Genomic DNA, 20,379 nt, shown 5'->3' with positions numbered 1-20,379 from the left:
TGTGAGTGTGTGTGTGTTGTGTGTGTGTGACGTGTGTGTGTGTGTGAGACTGTGTGTGTGTGACGTGTGTGTGTGTGTGTTGTGTGTGTGACGTGTGTGACTGTGATGTGTGTTGTGTGTGTGACGTGTGTTGTGTGTGTGTGTTTGTGTGTGTGTAGTGTGTGACTGTGTGTGTGTGACTGTGTGTGTATGTGTGACATGTTGTGTGTTGTGTGTGTGTGTGTGTTTATATTCCAGGTGGAGGTTGATGGCCAGGCCTTCCAGGGCTCTGGGCCCAACAAGTGTGACGTGTGTGTTTGTGTGTGTGTGTGTGACTGTGTGTGTGTGTGTGACGTGTGTGTGTGTGTGTGACTGTGTGTGTGTGACGTGTGTGTGTGTGTGTTGTGTGTGTGACGTGTGTGACTGTGATGTGTGTTGTGTGTGTGACGTGTGTTGTGTGTGCTCCAGGTGGAGGTTGATGGCCAGGCCTTCCAGGGCTCTGGGCCCAACAAGTGTGACGTGTGTGTTTGTGTGTGTGACTGTGTGTGTGTGTGTGACGTGTGTGTGTGTGTGTGACTGTGTGTGTGTGACGTGTGTGTGTGTGTGTTGTGTGTGTGACGTGTGTGACTGTGATGTGTGTTGTGTGTGTGACGTGTGTTGTGTGTGCTCCAGGTGGAGGTTGATGGCCAGGCCTTCCAGGGCTCTGGGCCCAACAAGAAAGTGGCCAAGGCCCAGGCCGCTCTCACAGCCCTCGACGCCCTCTTCCCCACGGGGGGAGGGGCCTCGGGCGGAGGGGGAGGAGCCTCGGGGGGAGGAGCCTCGGGGGGAGGGGCCTCGGGGGGAGGGGCCTCGGGGGGCCCCGCCCCCGCGGCGCCCCGCGGCAGGGGGGGTGCACGGCCCCCTCCGGTGAGTCACGCGGCACGTGGCGTGTAGTACACATGTTGTTAACATGTTGTTAACATGTTGTTAACATGTTGTAGTACACATGTTGTTAACATGTTGTTAACATGTTGGTGACATGTTGTACACATGTTGTCAACATGTTGTTAACATGTTGTTAACATGTTGTAGTACACATGTTGTTAACATGTTGTTAACATGTTGTAGTACATGTAGTACACATGTTGTTAACATGTTGTTAACATGTTGTACACATGTTGTTAACATGTTATAGTACACATGTTGTTAACATGTTGTACACATGTTGTTAACATGTTGTTAACATGTACACATGTTGTTAACATATTGTTAACATGTTGTTAACATGTTGTAGTACACATGTTGTTAACATGTTGTACACATGTTGTTAACATGTTATAGTACACATGTTGTTAACATGTTGTTAACATGTTGTAGTACATGTTGTTAACATGTTGTAGTACATGTTAACATGTTGTGGTACATGTAGTACAGATGTTGTTAACATATTGTTAACATGTTGTTAACATGTTGTACACATGTTGTAGTACACATGTTGTTAACATGTTGTTAACATGTTGTAGTACATGTAGTGCACATGTTGTTAACATGTTGTTAACATGTTGTAGTACATGTAGTACAGATGTTGTTAACATGGTGTTAACAACATGTTAACATGTAGTACACATGTTGTACACATGTTGTAGTACACATGTTGTTAACATGTTGTTAACATGTTGTAGTACATGTAGTACACATGTTGTTAACATGTTGTTAACAACATGTTAACATGTGGTACACGTGTTGTACACATGTTGTAGTACACATGTTGTTAACATGTTGTTAACATGTTGTAGTACATGTAGTACACATGTTGTTAACATGTTGTTAACATGTTGTAGTACACATGTTGTACACATGTTGTTAACATGTTGTTAACAACATGTTAACATGTAGTACACATGTTGTACACATGTTGTAGTACACATGTTGTTAACATGTTGTACACATGTTGTTAACATGTTATAGTACACATGTTGTTAACATGTTGTACACATGTTGTTAACATGTTGTTAACATGTACACATGTTGTTAACATATTGTTAACATGTTGTTAACATGTTGTAGTACACATGTTGTTAACATGTTGTACACATGTTGTTAACATGTTATAGTACACATGTTGTTAACATGTTGTTAACATGTTGTAGTACATGTTGTTAACATGTTGTAGTACATGTTGTTAACATGTTGTGGTACATGTAGTACAGATGTTGTTAACATATTGTTAACATGTTGTTAACATGTTGTACACATGTTGTAGTACACATGTTGTTAACATGTTGTTAACATGTTGTAGTACATGTAGTGCACATGTTGTTAACATGTTGTTAACATGTTGTAGTACATGTAGTACAGATGTTGTTAACATGGTGTTAACAACATGTTAACATGTAGTACACATGTTGTACACATGTTGTAGTACACATGTTGTTAACATGTTGTTAACATGTTGTAGTACATGTAGTACACATGTTGTTAACATGTTGTTAACAACATGTTAACATGTAGTACACGTGTTGTACACATGTTGTAGTACACATGTTGTTAACATGTTGTTAACATGTTGTAGTACATGTAGTACACATGTTGTTAACATGTTGTTAACATGTTGTAGTACACATGTTGTACACATGTTGTTAACATGTTGTTAACAACATGTTAACATGTAGTACACATGTTGTACACATGTTGTAGTACACATGTTGTTAACATGTTGTACACATGTTGTACACATGTTGTAGTACACATGTTGTTAACATGTTGTTAACATGTTGTACACATGTTGTTAACATGTTGTACACATGTTGTAGTACACATGTTGTTAACATGTTGTTAACATGTTGTAGTACATGTAGTACACGTGTAGTAGTACACATGTTGTTAACATGTTGTACACATGTTGTAGTACACATGTAGTACACATGTTGTACACATGTTGTAGTACACATGTTGTTAACATGTTGTTCACATGTTGTTAACATGTTGTACACATGTTGTAGTACACATGTTGTTAACATGTTGTTAACATGTTGTAGTACATGTAGTACACGTGTAGTAGTACACATGTTGTAGTACACATGTTGTTAACATGTTGTACACATGTTGTAGTACACATGTAGTACACATGTTGTGCACATGTTGTAGTACACATGTTGTTAACATGTTGTTAACATGTTGTGGTACATGTAGTACACGTGTAGTAGTACACATGCAGTAGTACACATGTTGTTAACATGTTGTACACATGTTGTAGTACACATGTTGTACACATGTTGTAGTACACATGTTGTTAACATGTTGTTAACATGTTGTAGTACATGTAGTACACATGTAGTAGTACACATGTTGTAGTACACATGTTGTTAACATGTTGTACACATGTAGTACACATGTTGTACACATGTTGTAGTACACATGTTGTTAACATGTTGTTAACATGTTGTAGTACATGTAGTACACATGTAGTAGTACACATGTTGTAGTACACATGTTGTTAACATGTTGTACACATGTTGTAGTACACATGTAGTACACATGTTGTACACATGTTGTAGTACACATGTTGTTAACATGTTGTAGTACATGTAGTACACATGTAGTAGTACACATGTTGTAGTACACATGTTGTTAACATGTTGTACACATGTTGTAGTACACATGTAGTACACATGTTGTACACATGTTGTAGTACACATGTTGTTAACATGTTGTTAACATGTTGTAGTACATGTAGTACACATGTAGTAGTACACATGTTGTAGTACACATGTTGTTAACATGTTGTACACATGTTGTAGTACACATGTAGTACACATGTTGTACACATGTTGTAGCACACATGTTGTTAACATGTTGTTAACATGTTGTAGTACATGTAGTACACATGTAGTACACATGTTGTAGTACACATGTTGTTAACATGTTGTTAACATGTTGTAGTACACATGTTGTTAACATGTTGTACACATGTTGCAGTACACATGTAGTACACATGTTGTAGTACACATGTTGTTAACATGTTGTTAACATGTTGTACACATGTTGTTAACATGTTGTACACATGTTGTTAACATGTTGTTCACATGTTGTAGTACACATGTTGTTAACATGTAGTACATGTTGTAGTACACATGTTGTACACATGTTGTTAACATGTTGTAGTACATGTTGTAGTACACATGTTGTTGTACACATGTTGTTAACATGTTGTACACATGTTGTTAACATGTAGTACATGTTGTAGTACACATGTTGTAGCACACATGTTGTTAACATGTTGTTAACATGTTGTAGTACACATGTTGTTAACATGTTGTAGTACACATGTTGTTAACATGTTGTTAACATGTTGTGGTACACATGTTGTTAACATGTTGTAGTACACATGTTGTAGTACACATGTTGTTAACATGTTGTAGTACACATGTTGTTAACATGTTGTTAACATGTTGTAGTACACATGTTGTAGTACATGTAGTACACATGTTGTAGTACACATGTTGTTAACATGTAGTAGTACACATGTTGTAGTACATGTAGTACACATGTTGTTAACATGTTGTAGTACACATGTTGTAGTACATGTAGTACACATGTAGTAACATGTTGTACACATGTTGTACACAAGTTGTAGTACACATGTTGTTAACATGTTGTAGTACATGTTGTAGTACATGTAGTTCACATGTTGTAGTACATGTAGTAACATGTTGTTAACATGTAGTACACATGTTGTTAACATGTTGTTCACATGTTGTAGTACATGTAGTACAACATGTTGTAGTACACATGTTGTAGTACACATGTAGTACACATGTTGTTAACATGTTGTACACATGTTGTAGTACATGTAGTTCACATGTAGTAACATGTTGTAGTACATGTTGTTAACATGTTGTTCACATGTTGTAGTACACATTTTGTTCACATGTTGTTAACATGTTGTAGTACACATGTTGTACACATGTTGTAGTACACATGTTGTTAACATGTAGTACACATGTTGTAGTACACATGTTGTAGTACACATGTAGTAGTACACATGTTGTAGTACACATGTAGTAGTACACATGTTGTAGTACACATGTTGTACAACATGTTGTAGTACATGTAGTAACATGTTGTAGTACACATGTTGTAGTACACGTGTTGTAGTACACATGTTAACATGTTATACACATGTTGTGCACATGTTGTTAACATGTTGTAGTACACATGTTGTACACATGTTGTTCACATGTAGTACACATGTTGTTAACATGTTGTAGTACACATGTTGTTAACATGTAGTACACATGTTGTAGTACATGTAGTACACATGTTGTAGTACATGTTGTAGTACATGTTGTAGTACATGTAGTTCACATGTAGTAACATGTTGTAGTACATGTTGTTAACATGTTGTTCACATGTAGTAGTACACATTTTGTTCACATGTTGTTAACATGTTGTAGTACACATGTTGTACACATGTTGTAGTACAGATGTTGTTAACATGTAGTACACATGTTGTAGTACACATGTTGTAGTACACATGTAGTAGTACACATGTTGTAGTACACATGTAGTAGTACACATGTTGTACACATGTTGTACAACATGTGTACAACATGTTGTAGTACATGTAGTAACATGTTGTAGTACACATGTTGTAGTACACGTGTTGTAGTACGCATGTTGTTAACATGTTGTACACATGTTGTGCACATGTTGTTAACATGTTGTAGTACACATGTTGTACACATGTTGTTCACATGTAGTACACATGTTGTTAACATGTTGTAGTACACATGTTGTTAACATGTAGTACACATGTTGTAGTACATGTAGTACACATGTTGTAGTACATGTTGTAGTACACATGTTGTTCACATGTTGTTCACATGTTGTTAACATGTTGTAGTACATGTAGTACACATGTTGTAGTACATGTTGTAGTACACGTGTTGTTCACATGTTGTTAACATGTTGTAGTACACATGTTGTTCACATGTTGTACACATGTTGTAGTACACATGTTGTTCACATGTTGTACAACATGTTGTAGTACACATGTTGTTCACATGTTGTAGTACACATGTTGTAGTACACATGTTGTTCACATGTTGTTAACATGTTGTACACATGTTGTAGTACATGTTGTAGTACACATGTTAACATGTTGTTAACATGTTGTGGTACATGTAGTACACATGTTGTAGTACATGTTGTAGTACACATGTTGTTCACATGTTGTTAACATGTTGTAGTACATGCAGTACACATGTTGTAGTACATGTTGTAGTACACATGTTGTTCACATGTTGCACACATGTTGTTCACATGTTGTACAACATGTTGTAGTACACATGTTGTTCACATGTTGTAGTACACATGTTGTAGTACACATGTTGTTCACATGTTGTAGTACACATGTTGTAGTACACATGTTGCAGTACACATGTTGTTCACATGTTGTACACATGTTGTACAACATGTTGTACAACATGTTGTACACATGTTGTAGTACACATGTTGTAGTACACATGTTGTTCACATGTTGTGCACATGTCGTAGTGCACATGCTGTACACATGTTGTAGTACACATGTTGTAGTTCACATGTTGTTCACATGTTGTAGTACACATGTTGTACTACATGTTGTAGTACACATGTTGTTCACATGTTGTAGTACACATGTTGTAGTGCACATGTTGTAGTACACATGTTGTTCACATGTTGTGCACATGTAGTACACATGTTGTTCACATGTAGTACACATGTTGTAGTACACATGTTGTTCACATGTTGTAGTTCACATGTAGTACACATGTAGTACACATGTTGTAGTACACATGTTGTTCACATGTTGTAGTTCACATGTAGTACACATGTTGTAGTACACATGTTGTACACATGTTGTTCACATGTTGTAGTACACATGTTGTAATACACATGTTGTTCACATGTTGTACACATGTAGTACATATGTTGTTCACATGTAGTACACATGTTGTAGTACACATGGTTTTCACATGTTGTAGTTCACATGTGGTACACATGTAGTACACATGTTGTAGTACACATGTTGTTCACATGTTGTAGTTCACATGCAGTACACATATTGTTTGCATGTTGTACAACATGTTGTAGTACACATGTTGTTCACATGTTGTAGTACACATGTTGTAGTACACATGTTGTTCACATGTTGTTAACAACACGTGTGTACATGTGTACAACATGTGTAGTACACATGTAGTACAACATGTGTACTACACATGTAGTACACATGGTGTACAACACGTGTTGTACACGTGTTGTATACATGTACACATCTACTGCATGTAGTACACACGTGTAGTAGTACACACACACAGTACACACAGTACACACACACAGTATACACACAGTACACACACACAGTATACACACAGTACACACACAGTACACACACACAGTACACACACAGTACACACACACAGTACACACAGTACACACACACAGTACACACACAGTACACACAGTACACACACAGTACACACACACAGTACACACACACAGTACACACACAGTACACACACACAGTACACACACACAGTACACACACACAGTACACACACACAGTACACAGTACACACACACACAGTACACACACACAGTACACACACACAGTACACACACAGTACACACACACAGTACACACACACAGTACACACACACAGTACACACACACACAGTACACACACACACAGTACACACTCACACAGTACACACACAGTACACACACACAGTACACACACACAGTACACACACACAGTACACACACAGTACACACAGTACACACACACAGTACACACACACAGTACACACACACAGTACACACACAGTACACACACAGTACACACAGTACACACACAGTACACACACACAGTACACACACACAGTACACACACACAGTACACACACAGTACACACACACAGTACACACACACAGTACACACACACAGTACACACACACAGTACACACTCACAAAGTACACACACAGTACACACACACAGTACACACACACAGTACACACACAGTACACACACACAGTACACACACAGTACACACACAGTACACACACACACAGTACACACACAGTACACACACACACAGTACACACACACACAGTACACACACACAGTACACACACAGTACACACACACACAGTACACACACACAGTACACACACACAGTACACACACACAGTACACACAGTACACACACAGTACACACACACAGTACACACACACACAGTACACACACACACAGTACACACACACAGTACACACAGTACACACACACAGTACACACACACAGTACACACACACAGTACACACAGTACACACACACACAGTACACACACAGTACACACACACAGTACACACAGTACACACACACAGTACACACACAGTACACACACACAGTACACACAGTACACACACACACAGTACACACACACAGTACACACACACAGTACACACACAGTACACACACACAGTACACACACAGTACACACACAGTACACACACACAGTACACACACACACAGTACACACACAGTACACACACACACAGTACACACACACACAGTACACACACACAGTACACACACAGTACACACACACAGTACACACACACAGTAAACACACACAGTACACACACAGTACACACACAGTACACACACACAGTACACACACAGTACACACACAGTACACACACACAGTACACACACACAGTACATACCAAATGTCTCAGTGTCAAATTGAATTCTAATGTTTATCTCAACATCTCTCACCCCCACCCACTCACCCCCCACTCACCCCCCCCCACTCCCCCCACCTCCCCCCCCACTACCCCCCACTCACCCCCCACTACCCCCCCCACTCCCCCCACTCCCCCACTCCTCCCACTCCCCCACTCCCCCCCCACTCCCCTCCCACTACCCCCCCACTCACCCCCCACTACCCCCCCCCACTCCCCCCACTCCCCCACTCTCCCCCCACTCCCCCCCCACTCCCCTCCCACTACCCCCCCACTCCCCCCCCACTCCCCTCCCACTACCCCCCACTCCCCCCCCACTCCCCTCCCACTACCCCCCCACTCCCCCCCACTCCCCTCCCACTACCCCCCCACTCCCCCCCCACTCCCCTCCCACTACCCCCCCACTCACCCCCCACTACCCCCCACTCCCCCGCCACAGACGAAGTCCTCCTCCTCCCTCCCCCCTCTCCCCCCCATGGCCCCGCCCACCTGGGCCCTGCCGGGGGGCGGAGCTACGGTGGGCGGGGCCCCCCAGCCCCCGCCCCACGGTGGGCGGGGTCACGGCGGGGTCGTGACCCCGGGCGTGGGGGTCGCGACCCCGCTCAGGGCCCCGGCCCCTCCCCCTCCTCCACCCTCCAGCCTCGGGCACAGCGGCTACCTGGCAGGTAACAACTTTATATAACTAGTAATATAACTACTTATATAACTAGTTATATTACTAGTTATATAACTTTATAACTTACTTATATTACTTATATAACTTGTATAACTTATATAACTTGTATAGACAACTTAGCGGCTACCTGGCAGGTAACAACTTTATATAAGTTATATAACTTAGTTATTTAACTAGTTATATTACTAAGTTAACTTTATAACTTACTTAACTTTATAACTTAGTTATATAACTTTATAACTTAGTTATATAACTTGTATAGACAACTTAGACAGCGGCTACCTGGCAGGTAACAACTTTATATAACTAGTTATATAACTAGTTATATAGTAATATAACTTAGTTATATTACTAAGTTAACTTTATAACTTAGTTAACTTTATAACTTACTAAGTTATATAACTTATATAACTTGTATAGACAACTTAGACAGCGGCTACCTGGCAGGTAACAACTTTATATAACTAGTAATATAACTACTTATATTACTAGTTATATTACTAGTTATATAACTTTATAACTTACTTATATAACTTGTATAACTTATATAACTTGTATAGACAACTTAGACAGCGGCTACCTGGCAGGTAACAACTTTATATAACTAGTAATATAACTACTTATATTACTAGTTATATTACTAGTTATATAACTTTATAACTTACTTATATTACTTATATAACTTGTATAACTTATATAACTTGTATAGACAACTTAGACAGCGGCTACCTGGCAGGTAACAACTTTATATAACTAGTAATATAACTACTTATATTACTAGTTATATTACTAGTTATATAACTTTATAACTTACTTATATAACTTGTATAACTTATATAACTTGTATAGACAACTTAGACAGCGGCTACCTGGCAGGTAACAACTTTATATAACTAGTAATATAACTAGTTATATTACTAGTTATATAACTTTATAACTTACTTATATAACTTATATAACTTGTATAACTTGTATAGACAACTCAGACAGCGGCTACCTGGCAGGTAACAACTTTATATAACTAGTAATATAACTAGTTATATTACTAGTTATATAACTTTATAACTTAGTTATATAACTTATATAACTTGTATAGACAACTTAGCGGCTACCTGGCAGGTAACAACTTTATATAACTTAGTTATTTAACTTAGTTATATAAGTTATATTACTAAGTTAACTTTATAACTTACTTAGTTATATTAACTTTATAACTTAGTTATATAACTTGTATAACTTGTATAGACAACTTAGACAGCGGCTACCTGGCAGGTAACAACTTTATATAACTAGTAATATAACTACTTGTATTACTAAGTTAACTTTATAACTTAGTTAACTTTATAACTTACTTAGTTATATAACTTTATAACTTTTATAGACAACTCAGACAGCGGCTACCTGGCAGGTAAAAACTTTATATAACTAGTAATATAACTAGTTAAATTACTAAGTTAACTTTATAACTTACTTATATAACTTATATCACTTTTATAGACAACTCAGACAGCGGCTACCTGGCAGGTAACAACTTTATATAACTAGTAATATTACTAGTTAAATTACTAAGTTAACTTTATAACTTACTTATATAACTTGTATAGACAACTTAGACAGCGGCTACCTGGCAGGTAACAACTTAGACAACTTAATTATATTACTTATATAACTTACTTAGTTAACCTTCTTTGGTTCTTTCGGTAAAGTCACGTAGAATGATAATAAAATAATAAATTGATAAAATAAAATAACACAATAATATTCTCACGACGTTTCGGCCACCTGATGAAGGCCGCTTGTGTTGTGGCCGAAACGTTGTGAGAATATTATTGTGTTATTTTATTTGATCAATTTATTATTTTATTATCATTCTACGTGACTTTACCGAAAGAACCAAAGAAGTTGAATCATTGCAGTCACGAAAGCTTTAAATCGAAATTTACTTAGTTAACTTATATAACTTGTATAGACAACTTATATAACTTATATAACTAACTAAGTTCACTTATATAACTTATATAGACAACTTATATAACTTAGTTATATAACTAAGTAACATAGCTAACTTAAGTTATATAACTTGTATAGACAACTTATATAACCTAGTGATATAACTAACTAAGTTAACCTATATAACTTATATAGACAATTTGGATAACTTAGGTATATAACTAAGTTAACTTATATAACTTATATATGCAACTTATATAACTTAGTTATATAACTAAGTTAACTTATATAACTTGTATAGACAACTAATATAACTTAGTTATCTAACTAAGTTAACTTATATAACTTATATACGCAACTTAGACAGCGGCTACCTGGCAGGTGACAACTTAGACAACTTAGTTATATAACTTAGTTAACGTAGTTAGTTAGATAGATAACTTATATAGCTTAGTTATATAACTTACTTAGTCATACATATAGAGCTTCATAGACAATTCTAGATTTGAAACGTTCGTGACTGCAAGGATTTATAGTTTTTGGTTTTATTCGGTAAAGCCACGTAGATAAAATAAAACAAAATAAACCAATCAAATCACGACGTTTCCGAGGCAACACAAGCCTCCGTCTTCAGGTGGAGTAGCCGACGCAGAACGTCTGTGTCAGGAGCACAGTTCAGAGACGACCGGGGTTATATACAGGCCAAGGGAGGCGGGGGGAGGAGTCAGTAAGGGGGGCGTGGCTGGGTGGGAGGGCTGGGCTGAGCAGCCCTTTTTGATAGGCTGCTGGGGTAACAGCCACTTGGCACTGCACGAGGGGTGGGTAAACCCCACCTTTTAGTCACACTGCGTGGGGGGGGTCCCGGGGACGAGGAAGAGACCTGCTGCTTTTTTGTGAAAGCGGCGGCAAAAACGGCCGTTCAATTACAAGGTCGCTGAAGTTTGATGCGTAACCACTGAGGAGCGGAAATGGCCGTGCAAAAAAACGTGGAAAGGCAGCCGACGTTTTTACTTGATTTGTGACATCTTTCCAGCGGTTGCTCAATGTGAAACCGTCCTCTCGGTTGAAGTTGTGTCTGTGTTTGTAAATCTGGATGGCCTCGTGGACAAATCTCTGATGATAACCGGTAGGTTTGGCGGGGGGGGGGGGGGAGGGGGAGTTTACCTATTCATGGTGTGAAAAGGGAATTTATAAGAGCTGCGAAAGCTTGGGGTACCACTACTTGAAAAATATACTGTACCATTGAAATTAGTTTAATGTTTAGTTCGATTTAGAACATCTTTCCAATGGTTGCTTAATTTGAAACCATCTTCTCGGTTGAAATTGTGTCTGTGTTTGTAGATCTGAATTGCCTCGTGAACAAATCTCTGATAAAAACCCGTGGGTTTGCAAATAACCTTGGTGTCGGAGAAAATTATATCGTGATCACCCACAGCGTTGTAGCAGTGATCAGCCGCGGCAGAAGAATTCGTTCTGCCGTGTTTCAAATCTGATTTGTGTGCTCGCGAATTCGGTCAGAGACATGTCGCTTTGTCTGCCGATGTAGCAGTCACCGCAGGTACAACTCAATTTGTAAACCCCTGTAAGTCAGGAATGACATCCTTCACGGATGGGATCAGATCACGAATGTTGTGCACTGTGTTGAACCGGACTTGGATCTTGTGTTTGTTTAGAATTTTGGAAATCTTTTTAGAAACGCCTGCTATGTATGGTAACGTGATGATTTTGACCGGAGTATCAAGTGGTTGTTTCTGTATGGTGGGAGAAACAGCTTGGCGGATGGTACGGTCAGAGTATCCGTTCATCTTGAGGGCCTGGTGTACATGTTTTAATTCACTGGTCAGGTGGTGTTGGTCAGAGATGCAATGAGCCCTGTGGTATAACGTTTTGATGAGAGAATTCTTTTGGGCTGGGTGGTGGTGGGAATCAGGTTTCAAGTAGGAATCTGTGTGGGTGGGCTTTCTGTAAACAGAATGTCCCAAAGAGCCATCAGGCCTTCTCTCACACAGGACCTCCAAGAATGGCAGCTTGCCAATCTTTCTCCACTTCCATGGTGAATTTGATGGATGGGATGTCTGGAATTGATGTGGTCTAGGAAAGGGTTCAAAACTGGGAGGCCATGTGGCCAAATGACGAAAGTGTCATCCACATATCTCTTCCACAGGGAAGGGGCTGAGGGTGGATGTCTGGATGGCGTCTGATTCAAATTTCTCCATGAAAACATTGACTATCACTGGTGACAAGGGGGATCCCATGGGGGTACCATCAAATTCACCGTGGAAGTGGAGAAAGATGGCAAGCTACCATTCTTGGATGTCCTGTTTGAGAGGAGGCCTGATGGCTCATTGGGGCATTCTGTCTACAGGAAACCCACCCACACAGACTCCTACTTGAAGCCTGATTCCCACCACCACCCGACTAAGAAGAATTCTCTCATCAAAACGTTATACCACAGGGCTCATTGCATCTCTGACAAACACCACCTGGCCAGTGAATTAAAACATGTACACCAGGCCCTCAAGATGAACGGATATTCTGATCGTACCATCCGCCAAGCTGTTTCTCCCACCATACAGAAACAACCACTTGATTCTCCGGTCAAAACCATCACACTACCACATATAGCAGGCGTTACTAAAAAGATTTCCAAAATTCTAAACAAACACAAGATCCAGGTCCGGTTCAACACAGTGCACAAAATCCGTGATTTGATCCCGTCAGTAAAGGATGCCATTCCTGACTTACAGTACTCCCGGTGTTTACAAATTGAGTTGTACCTGCGGTGACTGCTATATCGGGGAGACGAAGCGACATATCCCTGACCAAATTCGCGAGCACACAAATCAGATTCGAAACACGGCAGAACCAATTCTTCTGCCGCGGCTGATCACTGCTACAACGCTGTGGGTGATTGACGATATTGTTTTCTCCGATACCAAGCTGCCCTGCAAACCTCCCGGTTATCATCAGAGATTTGTCCACGAGGCCATCCAGATTTACAAAACACAGACACAACTTCAACCGAGAGGACGGTTTCACATTGAGCAACCGCTGGAAAGACGTCACAAATCAAGTAAAAACGTCGGCTGCCTTTCCACGTTTTTTTGCACGGCCATTTCCGCTCCTCAGTGGTTGCGCATCAAACTTCAGCGACCTTGTAATTGAACGGCCGTTTTTGCCGCCGCTTTCACAAAAAAGCAGCAGGTCTCTTCCTCGTCCCCGGGGACCCCCCCACGCAGTGTGACTAAAAGGTGGGGTTTACCCACCCCTCGTGCAGTGCCAAGTGGCTGTTACCCCAGCAGCCTATCAAAAGGGCTGCTTAGCCCAGCCCTCCCACCCAGCCACGCCCCTCTTCCTGACTCCTCCCCCCGCCTCCCTTGGCCTGTATATAACCCCGGTCGTCTCTGAACTGTGCTCCTGACACAGACGTTCTGCGTCGACTACTCCACCTGAAGACGGAGGCTTGTGTTGCCTCGGAAACGTCGTGATTTGATTGGTTTATTTTGTTTTATTTCATCTACGTGACTTTATCTCTGTCTCTCTGTCTCTGTCTGACTGTCTCTGTCTGTCTCTATCGCTCTGTCTGTCTCTCTCTGTCTGTCTGTCTCTCTCTGTCTGTCTCTGTCTGTCTCTCTCGCTCTGTCTGTCTGTCTCTGTCTGTCTCTCTCTGTCTGTCTCTGTCTGTCTCTGTCTGTCTGTCTCTCTCTGTCTGTCTCTGTCTGTCTGTCTCTGTCTGTCTGTCTGTCTCTGTCTGTCTCTGTCTGTCTCTCTCTGTCTGTCTCTGTGTCTGTCTGTCTCTCTCTGACTGTCTCTCTCTGTCTGTCTCTCTCTGTCTATCTCTGACTGTCTGACTGTCTCTCTCTGACTGTCTCTTTCTGTCTGTCTCTGTCTGTCTCTCTCTCTCTGTCTGTCTCTCTCTGACTGTCTCTCTCTGTCTGACTGTCTCTGTCTCTGTGTCTGCCACAGCTCCAGCGACGTACTTCACAGGTATGTCACACACACACACTACACACACACACGTCACACACACACACACACGTCACACACACACGTCACACACACACGTCACACACACGTCACACAAACGTCACACGTCACACAAACGTCACACGTCACACACACACGTCACACACACACACGTCACACACACGTCACACACACACGTTACACACACATCACACACACGTCACACACAAACATCACACACGTCACACACACAACACACACACACGTCACACACGTCACGCACACACATCACACACACAAACGTCACACACACACACGTCACACGCACACACACGTCACACACACACGTCACACATCACACACACAGTCACACACACATCTCACACACACACACGTCACACACACACACGTCACACACACACGTCACACACATGTCACACACACGTCACACACACACACACCTCACACACACGTCACACACACACACGTCACACACACACGTCACACACACACGTCACACACACGTCACACACACGTCACAACAACCGCCATTCGCCACTAAGTGGCGGTGACGTCACCACGACGCTTGTACCAGGCTATGTGCACCCTGAGGCCACGTGAAGTGTCGAACGCCCGCTGGCAGGAGGTCACGGGGCAGACCCAGGTGCCATGGGTCGACTGACTGAGATGACTGAGATGACTGGCTGATGCACAACCTGTGCCCCCTACTGTACCAACCTGCTGTGCTTTAGCCACCCGGCGCTCCGCTCGTTGTTGTGAGCGTCGCTCCTCCGCCCTCCGTTGTTGTTGGAGGGCGACTGCCTCCAACTGCCCAGTAGCATCCTTCACGAGCCTCCTCCACAGAGGCCGATCTTGACACCGATGGTACCGGTCATCGGCAAGTCCACTCAGCTCCACGTCCTCCTGTACCACATCACTCCATCTCTTCTCTAGCCCGTGCTGCGCCCGTTTAGCCCCCTCGATCCGGCCGAACAAAAGCTGTTTCGGCATGCGGTGGCTGGGCATGCGGGCTACATGACCCAGCCAACATAGCCTTGCCTGCCGGAGGAGCTCACCGATGGGACCTTGCCCAGATCTTTCAAGGATTTGTGAGCTCACACAATCCAGCCTGGTTAAACCCATGATGGATCGGAGGTAGGGCAGCCTAAATGTTTCTAACCGGTGAAGATGTTCCATTAGGGGGGTCCACGTTTTGCAAGCGTAGAGAAGGGAGGGAATGACCGTGGCCAAGAAGACCTGAAGCTTAGGGCCGAGAAGACCTGAAGCTTAGTGCGCAGTTAAAGACCAGGTAGCTTCCACACAGTGTTACGCAAACGATGAAAAGATATTGCCAGTTTAACACGTAGGCTTTCGCGACCAATATTATTCATAATAAAGGCTTTTGGGTTAGATCGCGTTTATTTATAAATGTGTCGTAACCCTCCACCACCCGACACGGCCAATCAGCAAAAAAAGTGTCACGTTGACAAAAGACAAATAATTCACTACTTCAGCCCACCGGTGTGTTGAAGGGTTAATCCACATTTACAGTTTGAGTACGACGTTTCGCTGGTAAATACATCCAGCATCATCAAGCAATTCGCCAGAATGGTAAAGCCCTCGCTTGCTCCCGGTTTTTATATAGAGCAGCAGGGTGACGTCATCACTTAACTCATATCAGGTGCAGTGATTAGAGGCGGAGGGGGGGGGGTATTGTAATTATATAATCGATTAGTAATCAGTAATTGGTTATGATTAGTAATGAGTTGTAGATTAGTAATTCTTTAAATGTAATGTGTATTATTTAATACGCTTCCAGGCCGCACTAAGCCGGTAGCTGTCAGAGCGATTAAAGTTATTCTTGTTCCTCTCAATTTCAATAGATTCTCTAATTAGTCTTTGCCAGTAATAATTCGTTTTACACACCACTGCAACATTGTCAAAATCAATGGAGTGTCCTTGTTGACAAGCATGTTCTGCCACTGCCGACAGTTGTGTTTGAGATAATTTAATATTTCTCTGATGTTCTTTTAGTCTTACGCTGATGTAACGTCCCGTCTGCCCAATGTAGCAGCTGCCACATGAACAATTAATCCGATATACACCTTCTGTTGATAGTTTAGGTAATGCATCTTTAGTGCAAGATACTAGTTTTTGAATTTTGTGTACTGTACCAAATCTTACTGTAATGTTTTGCTTTTGCAGAACACGGGCTAATTTGTCAGTTACTCCTGAGATATATGGAATTTTTATTGTTTTAACAATCTGGTCGCTTTCAGTAGTATTGCTTTGCGATCGTGATTTGGCATTCAGTGCTCTGTTAATTTGAGCATTATTGTAGCCATTCTGTCGTAGTGCGTCTTTAACGTGTTTAATCTCTCTCACTAGACTCTCACCATCTGACACTGTTTTGGCCCGATGTACGAGCGTCTTGATAAGAGAGGATTTCTGAGCTGGATGATGATGTGATTCTGCATTCAGATAGGCATCAGTGTGCGTTTGCTTTCTGTAAACGCTGTGTGTTATTTTACCGTTTAGGCCATGTCCAAGCAAAATATCTAGGAATGGGAGTGTGTTATTCACCTCCATTTCCATGGTGAACTGGATGGCCGGGTTTTGTGCATTGAGATGATTTAGAAAATCATTAAGTGTATCTTTACCATGTGGCCAGACAACCAAAGTGTCATCCACATACCTAAACCAAAAGGATGGTTTTAATGTGCTCGAGGCAAGTGCTCTTATTTCAAAGTTTTCCATGTACAAATTTGCTATAGCAGGGGATAAAGGAGAACCCATTGCTGCTCCTTCCTTTTGTTTAAAGAAATCCCCTCTCCATAAGAAGTAAGTGTTATTTAAACAATGGCCAGCAAGTTTCGGAATATCTTTTTGTAAACCGGTATTCTTTACTAGTGTATCAAGTAATTTAAGCGATTCGTCCACTGGAACCTTAGTGAATAGAGAAATCACATCAAAACTTACCAGAATATCATCAGGAGTAAGTTTAATATCTTTAATCACATTCACAAGATGTTCTGAATTTTTTTTATGAATGAAGATGTCTTACCGATGTAGGGCTGTATTTGTTTGGTTATATATTTTGTACAATTGGCTCTGCCACATATCAAGCTCAGAAATCCTCTCTTATCAAGACGCTCGTACATCGGGCCAAAACAGTGTCAGATGGTGAGAGTCTAGTGAGAGAGATTAAACACGTTAAAGACGCACTACGACAGAATGGCTACAATAATGCTCAAATTAACAGAGCACTGAATGCCAAATCACGATCGCAAAGCAATACTACTGAAAGCGACCAGATTGTTAAAACAATAAAAATTCCATATATCTCAGGAGTAACTGACAAATTAGCCCGTGTTCTGCAAAAGCAAAACATTACAGTAAGATTTGGTACAGTACACAAAATTCAAAAACTAGTATCTTGCACTAAAGATGCATTACCTAAACTATCAACAGAAGGTGTATATCGGATTAATTGTTCATGTGGCAGCTGCTACATTGGGCAGACGGGATGTAACATCAGCGTAAGACTAAAAGAACATCAGAGAAATATTAAATTATCTCAAACACAACTGTCGGCAGTGGCAGAACATGCTTGTCAACAAGGACACTCCATTGATTTTGACAATGTTGCAGTGGTGTGTAAAACTAATTATTACTGGCAAAGACTAATTAGAGAATCTATTGAAATTGAGAGGAACAAGAATAACTTTAATCGCTCTGACAGCTACCGGCTTAGTGCGGCCTGGAAGCGTATTATTAAATAATACACATTACATTTAAAGAATTACTAATCTACAACTCATTACTAATCATAACCAATGACTGATTACTAATCGATTATATAATTACAATACCCCCCCCCCCTCCGCCTCTAATCACTGCACCTGATATGAGTTAAGTGATGACGTCACCCTGCTGCTCTATATTAAAACCGGGAGCAAGCGAGGGCTTTACCATTCTGGCGAATTGCTTGATGATGCTGGATGTATTTACCAGCGAAACGTCGTACTCAAACTGTAAATGTGGATTAACCCTTCAACACACCGGTGGGCTGAAGTAGTGAATTATTTGTCTTTTGTCAACGTGACACTTTTTTTGCTGATTGGCCGTGTCGGGTGGTGGAGGGTTACGACACATTCATAAATAAACGCGATCTAACCCAAAAACCTTTATTATGAAAAGATATTGCCGCTCGACTGATTCGGAGTGAGACCTCTGCTGTTAAACTGGAGCCGGTCATAAGCACACTGCCCAGGTATGGGAAACTCTCCACTCTCTCCACAACTGCCCCATCACCGATTGGGAGTTGTGGGGATGGAGTGTCCGATGGTACAAAATACCCAGGCAGGTGCTTAGTTTTGGTGGAGCTGATGGTAAGGCCCCATCTCTTAGTGGCAAGCTCCAGGTTCAGCAGCAGCGCCTTCAACTCCTCTGAATGAGCAGCAATTACCAGATCATACATACATGGTTGAGCAATAGGGAGCCATCCCTTGTCCGCACCCGGGCATCCATCAGCCTCTCATTGTATCTGTACCAGATGGAAATTCCTCCGGTACAGCTATTGAAGGTTTCACGAACTACGTGGTCGAAGAATATGTTAAATAATGTAGAAGCCAGAGGACATCCCTGTCGCACCTCAAGGTGTACAGGGAATGGCTCTGACTCCTGGCCACGTAGTTTTACCCAGGCCCCAGCTCACCATCATGAAGGTCCTTAATGATCATGATCAGAGGGTCAGGGACTCCGAAAGCATGAAGAACAACCCAGAACCCAGGCCTACTGATGGTATCATAGGCCTTGACCAGGTCAATAAAGCAGAGATGTAGGTCTTGTTGGAATTCCTACACCTCTGCTGTAGCAGACGGACATAAAATATGGCATCTGTGCAGGACCGCCCTTTCCTGAAACCGCATTGGGGCTCCGCAAGCCTCTCCTCAGCGTGCCTGGCAAGGCGATGTTGAATAATCCTTGCCAGGACCTTTCCCGGCACACTGACGAGTGAGATGCCCCTGTAGTTGTTA

The 20,379-nt window shown here is 41.4% G+C and overlaps 1 protein-coding gene across 1 annotated transcript in view; it reads left to right on the top strand.

Moving 5' to 3' along the window:
- Positions 1–20,379, top strand: part of LOC116937179 (uncharacterized) — a 107,694-nt gene that overhangs the window by 14,591 nt on the left and 72,724 nt on the right. Inside the window, exons 3-5 of the mRNA XM_076064014.1 lie at positions 652–885; positions 9,188–9,413; positions 15,341–15,361. Of these exons, the coding sequence (XP_075920129.1) occupies positions 652–885; positions 9,188–9,413; positions 15,341–15,361 (481 nt within the window). The remainder of the gene's footprint in view (positions 1–651; positions 886–9,187; positions 9,414–15,340; positions 15,362–20,379) is intronic.

The sequence above is a fragment of the Petromyzon marinus genome, unplaced genomic scaffold (genome assembly GCF_048934315.1).
Source record: "Petromyzon marinus isolate PM22_M1 ecotype Great Lakes invasive population unplaced genomic scaffold, UKy_Petmar_22M1.pri1.0 PM_Scaffold_271, whole genome shotgun sequence".
Classification (NCBI taxonomy): domain Eukaryota; kingdom Metazoa; phylum Chordata; class Hyperoartia; order Petromyzontiformes; family Petromyzontidae; genus Petromyzon; species Petromyzon marinus.
Note: the sequence above shows the minus strand (reverse complement) of the source record. Positions and strands in the feature narration are given on the sequence as shown.